Source organism: Copidosoma floridanum, unplaced genomic scaffold (genome assembly GCF_036245765.1).
Source record: "Copidosoma floridanum isolate Cflo_tuat_1 unplaced genomic scaffold, Cflo_Japanese_pri ptg000013l, whole genome shotgun sequence".
Lineage (NCBI taxonomy): Eukaryota > Metazoa > Arthropoda > Insecta > Hymenoptera > Encyrtidae > Copidosoma > Copidosoma floridanum.
This window is the reverse complement of record NW_028321890.1, coordinates 25411598-25432819: the sequence shown is the minus strand read 5'-3', so window position 1 is coordinate 25432819 and position 21222 is coordinate 25411598. Positions and strand designations below refer to the sequence as shown.

Sequence of the window (21222 nt, the reverse complement as noted above, 5' to 3'; positions counted from 1 at the left end):
AAATACTAAGTTTTTCTAGCTTTTATTGCAATTAACAATACTTTTGTACAATACTACCTAAATATTTTACATAACAAGTAAAATTAAGATTATTAACAATTTAATTGTACAGTTGAAGAGTCCATCATCAAAAGATTAAATTCTGCTAAATATATCCTAATCATTAAATTACATACTTTTATTCAAAAGTCACTGATATTGATGAAATGGGAAGAATTGGATTACATGTTTCAACTTCCAAAGCTGTTTCCATACAGTCACTTGCAGCTTTAACTTCTCCAAGTGATTCCAAAACCTTTCCCAAATTGTACCTTTAAAAAATAAAACTTAATCGATTTTGTTGTGGAATTTAATACTAAATATACAATAAAAAGCAACTATTACCATGTTAGGTAAGACATGGGATCAATCTTTGCAGCATCTCGTAAAGTTTTTTCAGCTAAACGTTGACATCCGAGATAATGATAGACTAAACCCTGTTGAGTAACGAAAATTAAAATACTTCATTGTTCACATGTATTTGTTTTTGAAAATAGAGTAATATATTTTATTTACCAGATGTTGCAGACTTTTAACGTGAGAAGGATTAATTGAAATTGCATTTTGGTAGCACTGCTTGGCTTCCGCGTACTCCGTTTTATATTCGTGCAACAGTCCGCGCTGCAATGAAACATGTTAATTATTGCAATATTATTATATCGATCGCAATAAATTAAATTTATTGTATCAATTAAGTACTCATGATTAAAAATATATCGTACAGTGTACATTATGTGATGGCTCAGTGGAAATATATTTGCCGCTTCCTGAATGGATAATATCGCTTCCTTAGGATGGTTCAAGACTATGAACACTTCAGCTAGTAATAGCCACACTTGTAGTTGTAGTAGCCACGCTCGTTGTGGTCCAGGTTTTGGAACAAAGGAGCTAAGTGACGATGCAACTTCCGACAATGCTTGCTCTACTCTTGAGGCAGCCAGTGATTGTGCATGAATGGAATCTAAAATGGAAAACGTAAAAGTTTAAAGCATTTTTATTACAATAAATTTCATCTCGACTAATAAAATTATGAGCTTACTGGAATCCTTGTCCGACATCTCTGTTGTGTACATTTGGAAGACGCTTCTCGTTTCGCTACGCTTTTCACTTTGTTGCTCGTTAATATCCACGCTTGTTTGATCTTCGTACAAATTCTTCCAAAGGAAAAGCATGTGTTTGATTGTAAAAAGAGCTTCTTCCCCACCAACACTGTGTAGTTCTAAATTTGCTTTGACATACAAAATATTTAAGTTATCAGGATATTCCTCTAAAATACTGTTGACTAAGTTTAGAGCTTCGGTATACTGTTTTTGGGCCGTAAGTAACAGTGCTAACAAATGCAGTGACGGAATGTGTTCTGCCCTCAGGCTTAAAGCAATTTTTACGTGCGTCATGGCTTCGGACATTTGTCTATTCATTGCATATTCGTGAGCTAGGTAATACTCTGCTAAATGATCATTTGGATCGCATTGTTGAGCTCTGAAATATTTTGACGTTTTAGTTTAAATCTCAGTATATTACCTGGAGCTTAACAATATTCAAACATTATTTAAATACCTACTTGCTAAAAGAGTCAAAGGCTGCATGACTGTGTTCTATTTTATCTTTCTTGACTATTGTTTTTGCACTCAGTATACTATTTCCAATGCCAATATTAAGATGACAGCGCGATTGTAAGCCTTGTGGACTAGCCATTTCTCGTTGCAATGCTTTTTGACTCCATTCAATTCCTTTGGCAACCTATAAAAGTAAATTTGAACGTAGTTACCATGCTGGTACAAGCGATATCAACAATAATAAATATAACTACCTTGTTCAAATGTTCATAACACAGTCTTGCAGCCAGTAAACAGGGCATTACTTTGGTTGGCGCAAGTTTTATTACAACTTGTAAGACGGAATATGCATGAACATATCGTCCTAGACTAATTAAGCATAAAGCATACTGCATCCAAACATGCACTTCACCATGCGAAAATTTCATTGCTCTTTCAAATGACTGTGGTAAGAATTTTATCATATTAATTCCATTAAAAAATTAAAAACAACGATAATGTTAAAAATATTACCTCATGCAAAACTTCTACTTGACTCCATCTGACAACTCCAATAGTAAGAAGATCGTAAATAGCAGTGGCATTTTCAAAAGCACGAGCTCTTGCTTCTTTAAATTCTGGAGACTGACTGAGAACTGCGTCTCTCACAGCCATTGCTTCGCTTATTAACAATAATAAAATCATTTCTTCATATTCATTTTTTGGAACAAATAAATTTATTCCAGAGTACTTTTTGGGCTTCCAAGGAGATTCAGGGGCTGCACTTTTCTTATTTCCTATTTTTTCAGCTGGAATATTGAAAGTAGTATGAATAAATTATATTGGAGCTGTCCCACAGATATAAATGACAAGTTTTATACCTGGCGATTCAGGTGTAGCATACGTGATACCTTTCATTCCTCGCAGCAAAATCTCTCCCAACTGCCTTGTTAATGATAGCCTCAAGCTTTGAGTCGCTGTAGTCTCAAGAGCAGTAAGGATGCCTCTAAAATAAATTGCAAAAGTGTTAAAAAGATTGTTTCTTCTCTCTTTTAATTTAATTGAATTGATCCTTTTAAAATCGTTCGTTAATTACCTGTAACACTCTATTGCAGCCTGGATATTGCCAGCTTGTAAATGTATCAGAGGTGCTCTCTGTAGAGCAGTTTCTAAAATAGGTCCCATATGTTTTGTAGAATGAATAGAGGATTGAGGAGACGATGATCCCACGTTATTGCTGTTAATTGTTAAGGTCCCATTTTGTTGCTGTACTGCTATTTTATCTTGTTCTTGTAAATAGACCAAAGATATATCGGTAGCAGTTTGAAAACACTTGATCATCTGGCTATGCCACTCGGATATTTTGTACTTGGATTTTGAAGTAGGAGGAAGTTTTTCAAGACATAAGCCTTTTATTGCAAAAGATTCAGCCACTATACGCAAACTCCGACTGGGCAACTGTTTTTCAGTTAAAGATTGTAGCTCGGCTTCCTGGTAATGAAACACAGCTTCACTGTACATTCCCATGGCATAGTGCAATTTACCAAGAAGAAGCTGTGCATCCAACGCCACTGGAGCCTACAATGCAAGTCATCATTGCGTTAGATCTACGACTCTTAAATAAAATGACAAATCATTCATTATGCAATCATAGTAAGTATACCTGCTTGTCCTTCTCATTCGCTGCAAGAAGCAGAAATCTCTTTGCCTCTAATAAGCCAGATTTTGCCTTTGGTATATTTGCTTCAATAGGTGGAGTTTGCTCTAGAAAACTTTCCAATCTAGCCTCACCTCCCAAAAAATTCGCCAAACATTCTGCAAAATATAACAATTTAATTCTACAACTGCTTGCAATTTATTTTTATAAAAAAACACGCATATAGGCGGTCACACGTTGGTTTAATTATTTCAGAATCATATTCATACATCTAAAAATGGACAAGTGAGAAAAGAAATATTAATAATTCTAAACGAACCATTACTAGGACAATGAGTCTTGAGCTGATCAGCCAAGTCGATAACCTTCTTCCAGTTGTTTTCTTCGCGATTCTTATCAATTTCTGCCTCAATCCTCCAGGTTTGACCCTTTTTGCTCGTCATTTTAACACTTTTTAAGGTTTAAGTAAGTACATCGATAAAAGATAAGAACATTTAACAATACAGTTCGACACACAAGTAGGAGATATACACAACACAACACCAAACCATCAACATTAGGGATTTGTTCCGAAACTCAGATTGACAGATTCGCCGTGGTGCTTTTATACTCTCATTGTCAAATTGTCATCAGAGGATCAGAGTCAGAATCAGAAATGACGCGAAACAGAATAGAAATCGGAAATCCGAGAATAAATGTCAGAATTACGTCAGAATTGTAAAAATCCACGCTTAGCGCCATCTAGCGGACGATTATTCTCGAGAAAACTCGTGGCTCAGAAACCCTACGGACGTTTTTTTATTTCGGAGGACGAAGAAAAGCTTAACTCAGATTTCGAAACGCAAAATGACATTGAGAAATACGAGTTGTGCTTTTTTTCGTCCGCTGTAAAAGTCGCCGCTGATTGGCTCTACCATTTGCAAGCGATCAAATTTTTTGGCGGACGAAGAAAAGCACAACTCGTATTTCTTCATGTCGTTTTAAAAAGCGAAATCTGAGTTGAGCTTTTCTTCGTCATCTGAAATAAAAAAACGTCCGTAGGGTATCTGAGCCTCGAGTTTTCTCGCGAATAATCGTCCGCTAGATGGCGCTGATTGATTCTTATCTCTGAAAAAAATATATATGTATACTTGAATACACTTTACATTATATATATATATCGAGATATATATTTTTAATTTTTTATTTCAGAAATGTACTTTCTGTAATAAATAAATTGTTTATTTCCAGTCCGCAGAAAATTATAAATTTATTATACACATCCCCCGAAGATCTTTAATCAGTTTATCATACGTAATTTTTCTCTTAGTAGTTCTCGCACACTCAGTAAGCATAGGCCTCCAACGAAATATAAATTTACACACTTGATAAATGTTTATAAGATAATATACATATTCCACATGCGTAAAATATTTAGTTTTTGATACTATTGGCTTGGACCCATTGCAGTGGCAAATACAGGTGTAAATTGACTCAATTATTTACGACTCCGTAACTATTTCTTCAATACGTTTTCCGCTTGAGATACTTAAAGCACAAAAACCTAATTTCCTAAGTATATTCACTTATTGGTTTACCACAACCACTGTCCATTGCTTCGTTTACTCTTCATTTACATCTAAATAGGTTAAGGTATTTCCTGCAAGCACAATCTGTGGCTATATTTTTTCTCATTTGTTGAAGATAATGTAAATAGTGCAGTAATCCATGATTTTCATAACAAATTCAAGTTTTTATAGTCCAATTTTTATCTTGGTCTTATTTTTGAAATATACTCTGACAAATAATTATCATTACATTTTGTTGAATAGTACAGGAATCAAATAACTGGAGTATAAAAATTTCCAGTCTTATCAGAATTTTGTTAGAGATTCTCAAAACATTGAAACTAGCCTTATTTTTACTACTTTGCATCATATACTCACTGTAAATATTATCAATTAATTTAATGAAATTGAAACTTGTAAGTAGACAGATTAATTGATGTAGTGCTATTGAATAAAAATGTTTAAAAATGGTAACAATATTGGGGGCTTCTCTGCCGTAAGCTATGAAGTTTTAAGAGCACTTGTGGTACGTTAAAAAATCGCTTGGTTAAAAAAAAAATCAAAATAAAATACTTTTCTCATTTGATAAACTTCAATAAAGTAGGGTACACTTGTACACTTTTGAGATGTATTGAAATTTTATGTATACTCTTTCTTTTCCATGGTTCATCGTGGCTTTTTTTTCAATTCTAAATATGAAAAAAGAAGTAGAATTGCAACAAATTTTTTTTTCTCGATCATTTCTGGGAATATTTTATATTACCTCAGTGAACGTGAAGTCTTTCACCACCATTTCTGGACCGAAAACACTAGAATGGCCAAAACCAATTTTTCATTGTATGAATCCGTATTTTTCTATACTTTACCTGCTGCCTTTTGCAGTTTCGCCCAGGTTTACTCCTGTGAAGTAAGAAAAGTAAAAATCCATTCCACAGCAGTCGGTGCCCATTATGCGTTTCCCATTGAAAATAATCCAGAAAGAAATCCAAGTATTTTTTATTAAATCAAATTAACAGAAATCTCTTACGACTTACCATGCCAAAATTTTCTTTAGCGTTTTGGTTCAATCATGTGTATTGACTGGCAGCTTAACGATTACTGTCTTTTTTATTTATATTATTTTTAGTTATAAAAAACTAATGTACTCGGTTTTTTATTTTTTCAACTCGCAGTATCGAGTGAAAAATATTTCGTACAAACAGTGAAATTAATCAGATTTTATATTTTTTTTTTCGGAGCTTTTCCATCAGATCTTCATAAACACATTCCTTTAAATTACCCTTTTAGAGAACACATACTTTATACGAAATGTATATATTCAGTACACCATGAGCTTAGTGCTAGTAGAGTATGAAAACGAACAAAAAATGTTATTATTATTTTTACGAAGAAAAAATCAACTTTCTACAAGAAAATTTTAGATGCATAAGTTTAAAAACTGAAAAATTAAATGCTTGACGTTTTTCTTCACAATGCATATTTTTTACATTAAAAATAACTAAAATAGTTTTTAAGTATGAAAAAAAAAAAAAAAAAAAAAAATGTATATCTTACACCATTCAATTTTTGCTCTGGTGATATAAATCTCTGGTCATGCTTTATATGACAAAGTGTAGACTTTTTTGTTTTTGTGCCACTTGTTTTTTATACACTTTATAAAGTAGTAGTTGTTGCAAAAACAATTATAAAATTACCTTCCATGTTATAATTTGTTTAAAGAATACAGTCCCTAATGCAACAATGATGACGAACGGTATTGTACAAAACACGTTAAGAGTGATGTCACTAAATATTAGAAGATGGGACATGTAAGATGTACGATAAGTGTAATAGGTAATAAGATTAGAGATGATTCAGAAAGTTGTGTCCACTTTTGCGGTATAATCATGCATACATGTAGAAAAATGTCTGATACCAGTGGAGAAAAAAGAGAAGTGAATGACTTATCAAACAACAAAATACATAACTGGTTTTATGTATGATTCAAACACATAGAATTCATATGGTTTGGTGTTTGTACTTTTTTTTACTCGTTTCATTTACTCATTAATTTCTCGGAAACCATTTTTTTTTTCCCCTAATTAAAATAAAAAAAGTACAACGTGTAATTAGCCATTCTCTTGTGTCAGTTGAAAAATTTATTACTTTAATTATTTCCTCGATTTCCGTGAACTGTCTACACACACCATAAATCTTTGAAATAAAAACATTTCATCTTCCCCCTTTACTAGCAGCAATGAGTACGCTGATGTATCCTGCTGTTGATTTGATAATCTATAATTAAAAATTAAATTTAAGCGATTAACCATGGGTGGCAAAACTCTGGACCCCCTATCAAATTTTATGATTGGCTACAGTACGATCAAAATTTGCCATTATCTGATAATAAAAATGGGTTTATTTACTTTTATGTACAGAAAATTAAGTTTAATTGTTTTCAAATAACTGTGCTGCACTAGGTATCCGTTACATTGCAATTGGGTACTGTGTAAAAAATCATGCACTATACATAAAACGTTATCGTAGTTTTCTTTTTTATCCTGTCGAAAGACTTGAACAAATAAAATAATTTATCTGCGTATAGAATACATAACAAAACAAAAAAATGTTAACCAGAAATAATATGGATTTCATAAAATATCAAAAGATTTTCCATCTGTTAGCTGCACCTCGCAAATATACTCCCGCAAAGATCTAACGAAGATGCGTGACATGCAGGTGTCAGGTGCTCTCTCTTGACCGCGCGCGCCAATGTTTCAGTGTATAGGTACATTTAGTTTACGAGTGCATATAGCGCTTATTGCGTATGTACATGCAAATATATTAAAATCAACTGACACCGCAATACGTCACCAAAGACATTCGTAAAATGTATCCTGCCTTGATCTGCCGGGTAACACTTGACACGAGCATCATTGGTACGAGGCAGCGCCTTTTCCTCCAGGGCAATGTATACCACTCGTTGCAATATATTTTGTAGAAAATATCGGCGCTCTAATAAACGAATACGGACAATGTCATGCCGAGATAATTCGAGCTGGTATACGTAAATTGCCGCTCTAGTAATGAACATCTCACTCTGAATGCCAGAATTTCGCTCGTAAAGCAATGGACAAGCGTGTGAAGCATCATTGTTACCAGCGTTCCCGTCAGCGTGATTATTTGAAGGGCCGTGGGTTTGTTGTCCGCTACGTCGAGTATCTGATGTGGGATTGTTTTCTCGTTTGCTATAGTTTTGTAAATAATTCAAAACCTTAACCATATTCCAAACTCACCCCAAGAATTTGAAATCCCAAGCAGCAAATCATCGTGGACATGCAGAAAATTTGAGCTGCAATCACGAATCCAAACGCTTTCTCGATAGCTGAAACAATTCTGTAACTTTTTTTTTGTAAACCATACGGGCACCTTGGCGTCTCCCCCACGTAGGTACTTATTATTTTTTTCAATCAGCACTCAACTAAACTCATGGCTTGTCTGACTATTTTCATACCGTTACTACTTCGATACGGAAGCAGTGCGACGTTTGAGCCTGAATCCATTGGGTCGAGTTGGAGACTTGAAACGATTTCTCTCGTGATGATTGAGTCCCCAAATCGACCCAATGAATTCAAGCAGTGCTACACTGGTCCGAGAAATGTTTACAAAGACATATTACCCAATGAGATGGACGTGCCTGTCGATGGAAGTCCGAAGCCTTCGGTCAAAGTCACCGATGTCCTTGGCACCGTCCCGAAGCAGGTGTTGAATGTCGATGCCGAGGATTTGAAACTGGGCGCTGGCGTGATAAAGAAGAGCCACGTAGTAATCGTCGAGGACGGAAACGGCGAGGCCGACGAAGAAAGAGCCCAGAAACTGCAGTGTGTACGCCAATTCGAAGGTAGGAGTTGCCGAGTAGTCGAACGGGTAGTACGACTGGACGAGGAGGGTGCGGGCTCCGTAGTCGGTGATGCCGTTGATGAGCCGGAGGTCGAAACCGATCAAGGGGGCGACCACGAAGCCGCAGTAGCATACCGCCATGACAATGTAGTCGACGATCGTCACGAGTCGGCCCTTTTCCGCCGCGGACCTCATTATCTCGTGCTCCCAGTCGCGCTTCGCTCCAACCCAGTCCTTGGACATGGACTTGAGCACCGGTCGCAATACTGGCTTGGAAAAACAAATCTATGCGTCTACGAAATTGCGATGGTTCGTGCTTTCTCGGTGATTACCTTTTGTCTGACGCCATATAAAGTAGAGCTTCATACAAGAAACCATTGCCGGCGATGTTGTCATGAAGTTATCTATGACAAGCGGTAGGTGGTACACGACCAAAGTCAGGGCGTAGCACTGGGGTACGAAGAGCCCGAAAAATATGACCAAAATCATGAATGGCACGCGCACCCTTGAATACCTTGAGCCATTTTTTTGGTCGATCGGCCAAATTCCCATCAAACGCAGGGTTGCTCGGTTCCACGAGATGGCCCAATTGAAATCCATACCTTAAACATTCTAATGATTCCTTGTCTATGTGTTGGTCATAATTATGACAAATTGCTTTTTTTACCCTTGTCTTTTGCATCGTGTAACTTTTCCATCGTTTCCATTATTTAATTTATTTAGAAACGTCACAATTACGATGGAATAAAAATTGTCACTGTTGGCTATCTTGAGAGCAAAACCGATTTTACGCTCAAAGTGCTCAAAATGGCAATATGTATTGTCGTTTGGAGTGCGATGCGAGCACTGACGGGCAATAACACGAGGAAATAACGCACGGGTACGAAAGAGGAGAAATGCGGTGTACCTATACGTACAGAATAGCGAAACTCGACAGTGTAGAGGTAAGAGACATTGAACCCTTGTAGATGCTCGTCAAGGGAGGATTTGTTGTGTTCTTGTTGATGTCGATACCGCAGATGCATAATCGATGAGAAGAGAGTCTGGAAAGTTGTCGAGGCACGTGAAACGAAAGCTTTGCATGCCGCGCGCGACAGATAATTGCCCGTTTTGCATCACATAATAGCAGCATTTATTTACGTGTCGTTGCTGTTGTTGCGGTATTATATGCTTATACCTCGCAACTTTTACCTTTCGCGTACCCATACAGCGCGTAACTTCGCAGACAGCAGATTTTTATACTTTTTCGCGAAACCCGTTCTATAACGGGTATAATGGAGGAGTATAAATGTGAACGTAAAAATATTGTTGCAATCGAGTGACTGGCAATGTGGTTTATTGTTTTTTAGTCGAAGAAAAATATATTAATCATTTCTATACACAATGTCATCCGATGCCTCATAAATTTGGAATCTCGTGACTATTGTAACACTATTACATTTTTATCTATTTTCTTCATTTGACAGTCATCGTGCAAGTTATTTCCCGCTAACAGCTATCAACATCGAAATGTAACCGACTGCTGATTTCAGTATCTATACAGTTCATCAAAGTGAAAACAAAGTTTTGATAATAATCAAGAAAAAAAAAAAAAAAAAAAAAAAAAAAAGAAGAAGAAAAAACAACTTACGTTGCAGTATGTTCGCAAAGAAAGCCGAAATATTTTGGCAGCAGTTATTTTTTGCGGGATTCCCGACATCGCCATCATCGGTATGAGATCTCGGGCTTTGTGCTGGTGCACCGTGTACCACCCGCTCCCGTAGATTTTGTGGAACATCTCCGTACTCTTGGTTAAATGAAAAACAATATATTAATCTAAAATAACATTAGGGGGGGGGGGCAAAAAAAAAGAAGCGATTTACGCGCTCATTGAGAACTTCGCAGGCAAAGCAGTTGACGAGCATGTGCATCATCATGGTGAACAGAGTCATCACTAGGGTCAAGACTTGGAGGATCGGCGGTTTGTGATCGCTACTCCCAAAAATCTAAATTTTTTTTTTTCATACCTTACACATTTGTATGAGCACACTTACATAATCATGTATACGTATCAGAACGTACGCTCAAGATTTGAAACGACAGACAGCACACCATGACGACCATGCAAAGTATTTGCGGTGCAACGACAAAACTAAACGAATCCTCGATGGCAGCGACGTTTCTAAAAGACGAGTACTTGCGTTGTAATGTAGGTAAGTATAATTTTTTGACACTGTTGTAACACGTGTATGTATATGTATAGGCGAATGGCGGAAAAGCCGCTTACTTCATGAGGTGAACGTGCCTGTCGACGAAAAATCTCAATTTTGCCCGAAAGTCTCGCCGACGAGAGCACTCGGGTATCGATTGCTCGTCACCCTCCCACATGAACGTTTCGACATGGGTCCCGAGTACGCCGAATTGAGCGGTCATATGATTGACCAGAGCTACCATGTAGACATCGGGTATACTGACAGCCATACCGACAAAGATCCCGGCGGTGTACTGGGAAATTAGGACCAGCTCGTAGTACGGACTCTCGGAGTAATCGAAGCTGGGATAGTACGATTGGACGAGGTGATAGCGCTGGCCGTGATCGGTAATGTTCGTTATCAGGCGGACTTGGATACCGAGGAGCGGCGCAAGTGCGAATCCCATGTAACAGCCTGCGAGTATGAAGTAGCCGGTTACCGTGAAAAGTCGCGCCTTGGCTGCTTCGCGCCTCATCTGCCCGAGTTCCCATTCTTGCTTGTCTCGAAGCCAATCTCTCGTTACCGATCGCACCACGGGCTGCAAAACTTGGACGGTACATTTTTTTACGTCGCAAGCGAGTACGGAGCAAACTTTTTTTTTTTTTTCTTCTTCAGCTTCATCTTGTATTTTAAATTGCACCCCCTGACGCAAGTAATTGTATTAATTTTGAAGGATTATTGTTAATGATGCCTTAATGATAGTTTTCGTCGGATGAGTGCCATCGTCTCCGGGGCTATTTTGCGGCCCAAGGGACCTGTGAAGCAGGGCCCGAGGGACGTAAGGTAACCATGGAGCGATGGCGCTTATGTGGCGAATGCTATTTTTCCTACCGAGGGCACACCAGCCTCTCAAAAACGCCCGAGGTAGGAAAAAAGTATTTTTTGACTCGATATCCATATAAACAATGGATAAGATATTATATACATGTGTACCCCAGGCACACCGAGTGAATCAAAGTTTTTGCTCACTTTATTAATAAGTATTTCGACCAAAAGAGAAAAAATGTTTTTTTTTTTTTTTTTTTTTTTCTCATGGGCACTCCTCCGTAAGAGACACAAGGAAAACAATCGGTTTTTTTTTTTGGGCAAACATGTCTATAAAGAGATTCAAGCAGTTGGGAGCTGAGAAACATTTAATTTGCGAAATAATGACCGACAGCCCCGAGCGCACAAATATGTGTGCATGTACATCATACCTTTTCTGCCGTGCCACAGGTTGTACAGTTTTATCGTAGAGGTCAAAACACTCGTGCTCGTCATTAAATTATCAATGACCAGCGGTAACTCGTGAACAACCAAAATTAAAGCCGCCATCTGAGGAAGGAATAAGAAGAACAGCATCGCCAGTATCATGCATGGCACTCGTAACTGCTTGTTTTTCGATTCCTCGATGCAATCATCATCTCCCGGCCAAATGGCCATCAGCCGCAGTGCCAAACGATTCAGCCCGAAAGCCCATTCGAAATCTGTTTCAATTTCATCGAGATAATATGCTTGTATAGGTACACTCCTTGACTGAGTGTCGTGGAAATAAATAAAATGATCATCTTTACCTTGTAAATTTTTCTCACTACTGCTCATGGACATTTTTATGCCAAAGCATGTGTAGAATTAAGTTCCAGGGACCAACGGAGCTAAATCGGCATTGTGGTATTGAAATAAAAAAAAAAATCACATGTTATTCTATAATTTTGTGCAAAAAAAAATAGGGGAGTCCGTACTTTGATGACAATGAGTAAATGTATAGCTTATATGTTACTTGTCCAAGCGCGAAAGTATTACTGCCCGAGCTACGTTCCCTTGAGCAGTGAGCAGGCGCTAAAAAAGAACGAAAAAGGGAGTTACAACAGCATTCCCATGAGGGGCACATCGAAGCTCTTTCGGAGAACCTTATTAGGCCATAATTTATGAAAACAATACCGTCAAGTGGGGGCTCGACGAGTTTCTCAAACTGCGGCTACTTACGTACTATTAAATATAAATCGTAACGCCTTGGATGGGGGCGAGGGCTTTTTCCACGTTTCCGCGAATGTAATCTTCGATTCTCTGGAACAGCAATTACGCGTAACAAGTTGCATTAGAGTTACGGGGAAGGGATTTGCGTCACCAAAGCTTATAGGTGATGCAGAGAAAAAAAGGCACTTTCTGGATATAGCGTTACCACTGGTACATGCGCACTCTCGAACCATATTATTTTGACGTTTCGTGTGACGGTGACGACAGCCAAAACGTGCGTCGAGCTCTAAATTTTTGCAAGTTTTTTTTTCCCACCACCAAAATAATATACAGTACAAAACAAAAGCGTGTTAAATTTTTTTGTAGAAAAGACAAGAAAGCAATCAGTTTACCAATATAATACCTGATTCTTTTGAAGTACATTAAGCATCATCGATACAATTGCAGTTTTATGCAACGTTTGATATCCACACGATGACATTCATACGACAAGAAAAGTGCCCAAGGTACAATTTTCAAATTGAAAACTAATACATACACAAGAGATCATACAAATAAATAATACCTGTGTTATAATTAAGATTTTCTGGTAAATCAACTTGCAGGTATGTGTACATAACTTTATTTGATATAGATGATAACGTGGAAGTATAAGTTCTCAAGAGCTTTTGTATGATTTCATGGTTATTCAAGCCACAATTGAAGCGATATGTGATTTTAGTTGTAACTTCAAACTCCCAGATTTGCTATTTGTATAGACTATGCGATTGCTGTGAACCTCCGAAGCATGTATCAACAAGGTGTAATCATTATTTTGGGCATACAATGTTTCCAGTGGATGCTTTTGAACTTCGAAAATAAAAGTCTGCTGTACATAATTATGTAAAATTAATGATGCCAAGACAAGGCAAATCAAGTGTTAAAAAAATTACCAAGAATGAAGCATGCGTCAGTAAATTATTACTTACAATAGATACCTAGTGTAATTAGTGATCACCTGATATTTCGGAATATTTTGTCAATGTTTTGTTTTTTTTATAAAATTTTCTGATAAAGTGAGTTCAATTTTTTTCCGACAAGTTGCAACCATAATATGGCGTATTTAAGGGCCAGAATCATGCATTTAATTAGAAAAAATTTAACAACTAAAATATTATTGACTATTTACTTTTTTTATTACTATTATTGATGTTGTTGTTATTATCACCACTAGTCTCGGCTTTTTCTAATTTTACTAGGATATAAAGATTTGCTTCTCTTCGATAATAATTTCATATCTTAGTTAAATCAGAGTAACGGGAAAAGACCGCGACCAACCACCAAAACTATAAATTTATAACTACATTAAGTAATTAATTATTGACAGCAAGCAGCACAGAAGTATATCCAAATGCAGTTTTTAAAATCTGAAAAATAGTAACCACAATTGTAAAATTCAATAAATAAAATTTAATACTGTTAATAATAATAATAATAATGGATATACTCGAAGGTAAGAGTAGAGTGATAAGTAAAAAAATTTTCCAGCGCTGAGTCTCAATGGAAATTTTGATCTATTCATGACAAAAATCATATCTCGTGCGCATGCAGCAGGTAAAAGATACCAATAAGAAAAGTAAATTGCTTGAGAAAAATCAGAGCTCTAAAATTATTAAAATAATATTTCAAGTTATTATCACTACAATTATTATAACGATTATTAAAAATGAATTTTTAAAATTTACATGCGCTGTAACGATTTCACTCGCAATACAATAAATCAGCATGTGGATCAACAGATTGAAAAGTGTTCCTGCTAAAGTGACCACTTGAAAAATTGGAACTTCCGTTTCGTATTTAAAAAACTGTATGGTAGTGGAAAATATTTGTTTGAAAATGTTTTACGATGAAAAAAAAACATAGGAAATAATGTATACCCGTATTTTTACTCACTCTTAATACTCCGAATCCTAAACAACACATGATTAATGACAAAAAAACGACTTGAACCAAAATTAATTCATTAAATGATTCTTCTATTGCATTTACAAATCTGTAGCAATCAACAATATTATCATTATTAAGTACTATTTAAACCCCATTTTTTACGTAACAGCTTGCATCTGTCGACATACTTAATAAGCTGCACGTGAGTCTTGACATGTTGAATCAATTTCAATTGTAAAAGTTTATTTCTTCTTTCCCTGTTTTCAGAGACAAGATTAAAATCATTTGGTGAAATTTCACTTAATTTAATCTTCAAAATTTCACACTGTGCGGAAGCGTGAAAGACAAGACATCCAAACCAGTTATCCGGAACAGAAAAGGCGATTCCAACGAAACCACCTGAAATGTATATAATATTTTAAATTGAAAATTTTTTTATGAAAAAAAAAAAATCAGTTCTATAGTTACGCTAGACTTGCTTACCTGTGACGAGTTGCGATAAGTAAGTCAACTCGAAGTATGGCGACATTTCGGAGGGAAAAGGATATTTCGTTTGTAAAGGAAAGTAACGTCCGTTGTTGGGATCTGTTATATTGTTGACTATACGCGTACTGAGTCCACACAAGGGCAAAGCAATGAATCCAAAAAAACAACTGAACATTATGGCATATCCGCTAATGGTGAACATCCGCGCTCGTCTCGCTTGCTTTTTCATAATGTTCATCTCCCAAAGAGGTTTCGAACTGGTCCAATCGGCTATGATGCTGGTCACAACCGGTTCTAATGCTGACTTGAAATCAATGCCAAAACAAATTTTTATATCAACTCTGGAGATTCGATCCATACGATATATAACATGGATCTGGGCACAATTATTTCATTGATTTTTACGCACTTGAAAGAACATTTTTTTTTTTTTTCTTCAAAATTGTCCGTTCGTTTTTGGTCTGAAGTAGTACTTCAGGAGGTTCTAAGATTTTCCCAAAATGCTGAAAAAGCGATGCACTATTTTTTTTTATTGATAATAAACGAGCCTAAATTCATTTGCTGTCCTTAAAAGCTCGTATCAAGGGTTAAAATTTTATTAATAAAAACATGTGTGGTAAAAAATATTGAAAAAATTCATACAGTTTTCCGATACTTCGAATAGTTATTGTTGAAAGTTTTACCGCTTTCTCTGCATTCTGAGATGTTTGTTAAACCTCTTTAAATAATTTTTTTTTTTTTTTTTAATTAATAATACACTGTACTTTAAATGAAATATTATACTTCAAAAAAATTGAAAGACTATTCGTGCCCAAGTGTGAAGAAATAAGATGTGTATGTTAATTGTTTCTACCTTTTCGACTGTTCCACAGAAGCCAGAGTTTGATGACTGACACAAAGGTGGCCGAAGAAGTAGTGATATTGTCAATGGCCAAGGGTAGTTGGCGAAAAACTTGCGAAAGAGCATACATCTGAGGTACGAAGATAAAAAGTACCAAACATGAGATCATGAATAAGATACGCAAATTTTTGAAGCCATGAGCTTTTTCGTTTCCATCGGGCCAAGCGCCAATCAACTCGAGACTGAAGCGGTTGAGTCCGATCGCGTAATTTAAGTTCGCATTGTTTCTCATTGGGTTACCTTGTAAAATAAAAAAAGGGCAAATACGATGATCCTTTAAAAACGTATTTGATACAATGATTTTTTTTTTAAGTTATACATAATAATACATTTTAATGGTACTTTGTTCAAGTTAGTAAAAAAAATAAGTCTTAAAATTACCTGATGGGCTACTTTTATGTTTACAAGGAGCCATTCAACTATAATTGTATATATGTATAATCTGTTAAATACGATATGACCAATACGTCTGTTAAGTACTGCTGCGAATGGCACGAATGTAACTGAGCACAGAGAAGTACGAATGAAAGACAGACGCCGATTATTAATCCAATCAGGGGTGGTGGGTGACTCTGTAGAAGCTTATACTCCAAGGGGAAAAAAAAAAAAAAGTTCAGAACTAAGCTATAATTGCAGAGTGATATGTGTCCATGAATTACTTATGAGACGCAACGACATGTAGCTTCCGTCTTTGTAGCTTCAGTTTCCAGTGTGTTGTGCGGAGAACCTTTCAATGCGCATAAGTACTGTGTCTGGTTAATATAAAAATAATAATAAATACATGCGCGCACTAGTGCTGAGTTTTATAATTTTTATAATTTTCCACGTCTCACGTGTATGTCTTTTAACGATACATATTTTATAATATATCTACCGTATTAATTTTTTTTTTTAACTGGCGAGCATATAAAATCTAAAGCTTTCTTACTTTTAATTATTAAAAGAAACTCTTATAGTTTATTATGGAATTTTCCAAATTTGATATTATTTTTGCTGTTTTACGAGGTGACAAAAGAAATCATGATTTTCCGTCACAAGACAAGGGCTTGTGTAACTCCATGTCAAAGGACAAATTAGTACAGAAATGGCTATTATATTAACAGATGCGAAAATTGTGTGTGGGACTACACCGATACATCTCCACTTGCCTTTTCTTTGCCGTTTTAATAAGAAGATAGAACAATTTTAATATTATAGGCTTTTATCACTAACAAAAGGCAATTTAAGGACAATTAATTACACACGGAGAACTTGTAGGTTTTGCAAAAATACAACTTTTTCGCACAGAATGTCGTGAATGTTGCAATTTATCTTTTTATACGCTGATTATGAATACTTATTGTTCTATTTTTTTTTTTTTTTTTTTTTTTTTCATAATTTTAACAACTTACGTTTCATGACATACGACATAGCTTTGTTAAACTGCCTTGTGTTAATGCTTTACATAAAAACATTTTTTTTCCTGCCGTCACAATAAACTGCATGACGTCTGCGACAAAATGGTGGATGTTTTGTCGAGTAGATCGAATACATATTGTTTCGACAATCATAGAAGAACAAATTTTGAACTCAAATAAGCTTATACAAATGACTGAAAATTTGAAAAAAATAAAATAAAATAAATAAAGAAAAACTTTTGAAAAAAAAAAGGTAATTTTTTCCTTTGATTCAGTTCTATCTAGGTGTAAGCAGAGCGCTTATATTTTAGTTCAATTACATTTTTTTAATGATATTTTAAACATTTATAATTAGTGCAACCCACGATTTTTCTGTAGTCATGTGGTGACTCAAAGATAAAGTAACTCAATTTTTTATCATTAAGTGAAAGCTTCTCTTTTCTTTTCTTTTTTTTTTTTATTAAAATTAATTTGATTGAGCTTGAATTTGGCACCTAACTTTGACTATACTACACAGTAAGTGACTACAATTTAAGAAAATCTCTCGAGTTAGTATAAAATGTTTTATTTATATTTTATAAATATATAGTGTATTAGTATAACTATTGGCAAAAGACGCATCAATTAAGTTTAAAAATGTGTATTGACCAAAAAATTCGGCAAAAAATTTATTTTGCATGAATCATATAGTCTTAATTTTAATCGTTATGATACGATTTTGTGCTGTACTGTGTCGTGTATACTGGTAGTCTACGTTGCTCGAGGTTTATTCCTTCCCTTGCATAGTACCTCCTTTCAATGACTTTGTCAAAAAATCTGCTTAATTTTACAGAAGAACTGGATCCTGCCGCTAAAGATCTTATTTGAAGACAGTCCTAAAAGTTTTAAAGAATTTTAGTTGATGCAAGACAAATCAGTGGTAGATAAAGCTTACTAGAAATATTTCATCAGCACCACACTCTTCGGCTATTGTGGAGGAACGTTTATAAATGTTTGATCTTAGTTCCGTAACCATATCAAATTTAGTTCCAACTACCAAAATTGGAATCTAAAATATGTAAAAATATTAGTAAGCACTTAATACCGTACCTATGGTTGAATATTGTATTTACAACAATTAAATGTAACAAACCTGTGTTGACCCTACAAATTTTTCAGGGTCAAAATCGTCAAACGATTTTGGTTTAGTATTGCTGCTGTCTTTGTTTAAAATTTCCTCTAACCACTTTTGTAAATTTTGTTGGGATTTCCTGTTGGTCAAGTCATGAACAAGTATAATACCTGAAACAAGATTTACCCACTGCACTAGCTGAATACAATTATGAAACACAAAAAGTTAAGCAATTGGACTCTAAATATCATTGAACATGTATTACCGTTTGTTGGATTATAAAATACTCCACGAGTATTTTTATGACTTTGACTACCTCCAATGTCCCATAGTTCAATAAAATATCTCCTTTGATTAGGTGTACCTTCCTTATATTCATGCAATTTAACTTCCACAGAACATCCAATAGTCCAAGATGGATTGCTTATTGGTTGTTGATGACATATTAGATGTGTCAGAGATGATTTTCCCACACCTATAAGTTGATGTATAATTTTTTATCAAATGTGTATTCCAGACAACTTTTTTTGTTATTGCATTTGAATAATTTGCTTACTTTAACGAACATACAACCATTCGTTAAAAAAAAATAAATAATAAAAATACGTCATACAAAGGATGTCACGATTGTTTTGAAACAAACAAGACCTTACCTGAGTCTCCAACAACAATAATTTTTACTTTATCAATAGCTGCCATTGATAATCATCCAAAAAAGTAAAATAACCATTACTTTATTCATCAACAACAACATTAACAAACATTAATTTTTTCTGCCCGTAAGCAGTACAATTACAACAGCGGAAAAGAAGTAGAGAATATAATTATTAAAAGTACTTTAGTGACATATATCTACAGAAGCCCGGTCACGACATCTGTGTTGCTTGCGGCAAGTGTATAATTTATCTTTTACCCGAAAATCGACCTCTTATGTGTTTATACTTTTGGAGGTAGATTTTTAGAAAAAATTATATTGTAAACTTGCCGCAAATAGCACAAACATCGTCAATTTTTTATTTTATATCTGTGAGATTAGTTGCGGCTGGTTTGTAGTTGATTACATGGCTCTACTGTAAGTTGGAATAATTATTTGGATCAGCGCCATCTAGCGGTATTTTTTTTTCGCCAAAAGTGGCCTCTAAAATTCTGAGTCGGTGCTTTAGCGCTTAGAGCCACTTAGCCTATTATAAACCAGCCGCAACTCATTTAATTGCTATAAAATAAGAAAATAACGATACATGTGTTTTTGGCGGCAAGTTAACAATTTATTTTCTACTCGAAAATTTATCTTCAAAAGTATAAACACAAAGGAGGTCGATTTTTAGTAGAAAATAAATTGTTAATTTGCCGCCAAAAACACATGTATCGTTAATTTTTCATTTTATAGCAACAAGATGAGTTGCGGCTGGTTTATAATAGGCAAAGTGGCTCTAAGCGCTAAAGCACCGACTCAGAATTTTAGAGGCCACTTTTGGCGAAAAAAAAAATACCGCTAGATGGCGCTGATCCAAACAATTATTCCAACTTACAGTAGAGCCATGTAATGGATTATAAACCAGCCGCAACTAATTTGATAGATAGACAATAATAAGTTAATATTGTTTGTGCTGTTTGCGGCAAGTTTACTATTTATCTTTTATCCGAATATGTACCATTAAAAGAAATTTGTATCATTAAAATATTTAATGCTCATTGTTGGCCAAGATAAATTTATTAATTGCTTGTAGCAGCAAAGAAGAAATCAAAGTGGTAATAAAACCTTGGATAAGAATCGATGGAGTTTTGAATAGGCGTGTTTTGGATCGTATGCTTGGAGCAGTATTATGTTATTGTAGAGAGGCCAGGTTTATCTCTTAGTAGAGTACAAAATCGGTTCTCACCAGTATTGCAACCGTATGACACTAGAGAATTGATGGAGGTATGATGTTTCGAATATTTTATCATGTAAATATTTATCTGGAAATGCTCAAGAGGCAGGTGTATCCAGTCTAGGTACATATGACTAAGTAAGAAGGCCCCGAGCTTACTTGCATACAAGTTAAAGGTATTCAAATATGATTAAACTCATCATCTCTAATACTTAAAAACTTAATTATTACAGATTTTAGTCAAACTTGGTTGTGTTAAAATAATTGTACAAAAAGTCACAAAGGTTACATTATTTTCCAAACCGGGCAAAACTAATTTTAGTAAGTAAATTTTGTAAAACCATATGCCACGCTTAATATATTGTGTTTCAAAACATTACAATTTTTTTTTCATCCAGGTGGTAATCCAATTGTATAGTTGCAAACAGTAATAACTACGTTATTGAGTCTGATACTCCGTGTGCATTGAAATTTGGGATGTTCCTAAGCAATAGGTCTTATAACTTCGATTTTCTTTCGTAGCTGTGATTATAATGTACACAACATTATGTCAATAAATGTAATGAAAAGATTATTTTATATTTTTATAAAAACACTTATCAAATAAAAATGTTTTAAAAAACTCTGACATTATAATTATGGCTCTACTTGTTTTTTACCTATTTCAATTAACAAAAATCAACACTAAA

The 21222-nt window shown here is 35.1% G+C and overlaps 5 protein-coding genes across 6 annotated transcripts; all 5 read right to left on the bottom strand.

Moving 5' to 3' along the window:
• Position 1: 1 nt before the first annotated feature.
• On the bottom strand, positions 2–3920 carry Ttc7 (tetratricopeptide repeat domain 7). Of its 2 annotated transcripts, none has more exons than XM_089591663.1 (12): positions 3551–3920; positions 3238–3389; positions 2671–3152; positions 2432–2580; positions 2109–2353; positions 1850–2038; positions 1601–1779; positions 1079–1518; positions 762–1000; positions 556–660; positions 385–476; positions 2–311 (listed from the first exon to the last, which is right to left on the bottom strand). In XM_089591663.1, the coding sequence occupies exons 1-12, from the start codon at positions 3672–3674 to the stop codon at positions 179–181; spliced, it is 2529 nt and encodes an 842-aa protein (XP_089447789.1). In that variant the 5' UTR covers positions 3675–3920; the 3' UTR covers positions 2–178. The 2 variants fall into 2 exon arrangements, with proteins under 2 accessions (XP_089447789.1, XP_014219287.2); XM_014363801.2 differs by having other exon boundaries at positions 2109–2383; positions 2456–2580.
• Positions 3921–6989: 3069 nt separating this feature from the next.
• On the bottom strand, positions 6990–9257 carry LOC106647268 (uncharacterized). Its single transcript, XM_023389764.2, has 6 exons — positions 8990–9257; positions 8437–8923; positions 8054–8153; positions 7857–7979; positions 7617–7772; positions 6990–7052 (listed from the first exon to the last, which is right to left on the bottom strand). Exons 1-6 carry the CDS (start codon positions 9255–9257, stop codon positions 6990–6992), a joined length of 1197 nt encoding a protein of 398 aa, XP_023245532.2.
• An 878-nt stretch (positions 9258–10135) lies between these two features.
• LOC106647375 (uncharacterized) lies at positions 10136–12475 on the bottom strand. The gene is made up of 7 exons (XM_089590764.1): positions 12442–12475; positions 12085–12354; positions 10924–11434; positions 10719–10818; positions 10520–10642; positions 10288–10443; positions 10136–10192 (listed from the first exon to the last, which is right to left on the bottom strand). Exons 1-7 carry the CDS (start codon positions 12473–12475, stop codon positions 10136–10138), a joined length of 1251 nt encoding a protein of 416 aa, XP_089446890.1.
• A 1721-nt stretch (positions 12476–14196) lies between these two features.
• Positions 14197–16629, bottom strand: LOC106647267 (odorant receptor 4-like). The gene is made up of 8 exons (XM_089590762.1): positions 16539–16629; positions 16110–16397; positions 15254–15556; positions 14959–15169; positions 14777–14876; positions 14569–14688; positions 14331–14486; positions 14197–14250 (listed from the first exon to the last, which is right to left on the bottom strand). The coding sequence occupies exons 1-8, from the start codon at positions 16570–16572 to the stop codon at positions 14197–14199; spliced, it is 1266 nt and encodes a 421-aa protein (XP_089446888.1). The 5' UTR covers positions 16573–16629.
• Positions 16630–18184: 1555 nt separating this feature from the next.
• On the bottom strand, positions 18185–19481 carry LOC106647361 (rab-like protein 3). The gene is made up of 5 exons (XM_014363703.2): positions 19319–19481; positions 18931–19140; positions 18687–18835; positions 18489–18602; positions 18185–18429 (listed from the first exon to the last, which is right to left on the bottom strand). The coding sequence occupies exons 1-5, from the start codon at positions 19362–19364 to the stop codon at positions 18253–18255; spliced, it is 696 nt and encodes a 231-aa protein (XP_014219189.2). The 5' UTR covers positions 19365–19481; the 3' UTR covers positions 18185–18252.
• Positions 19482–21222: the final 1741 nt, after the last annotated feature.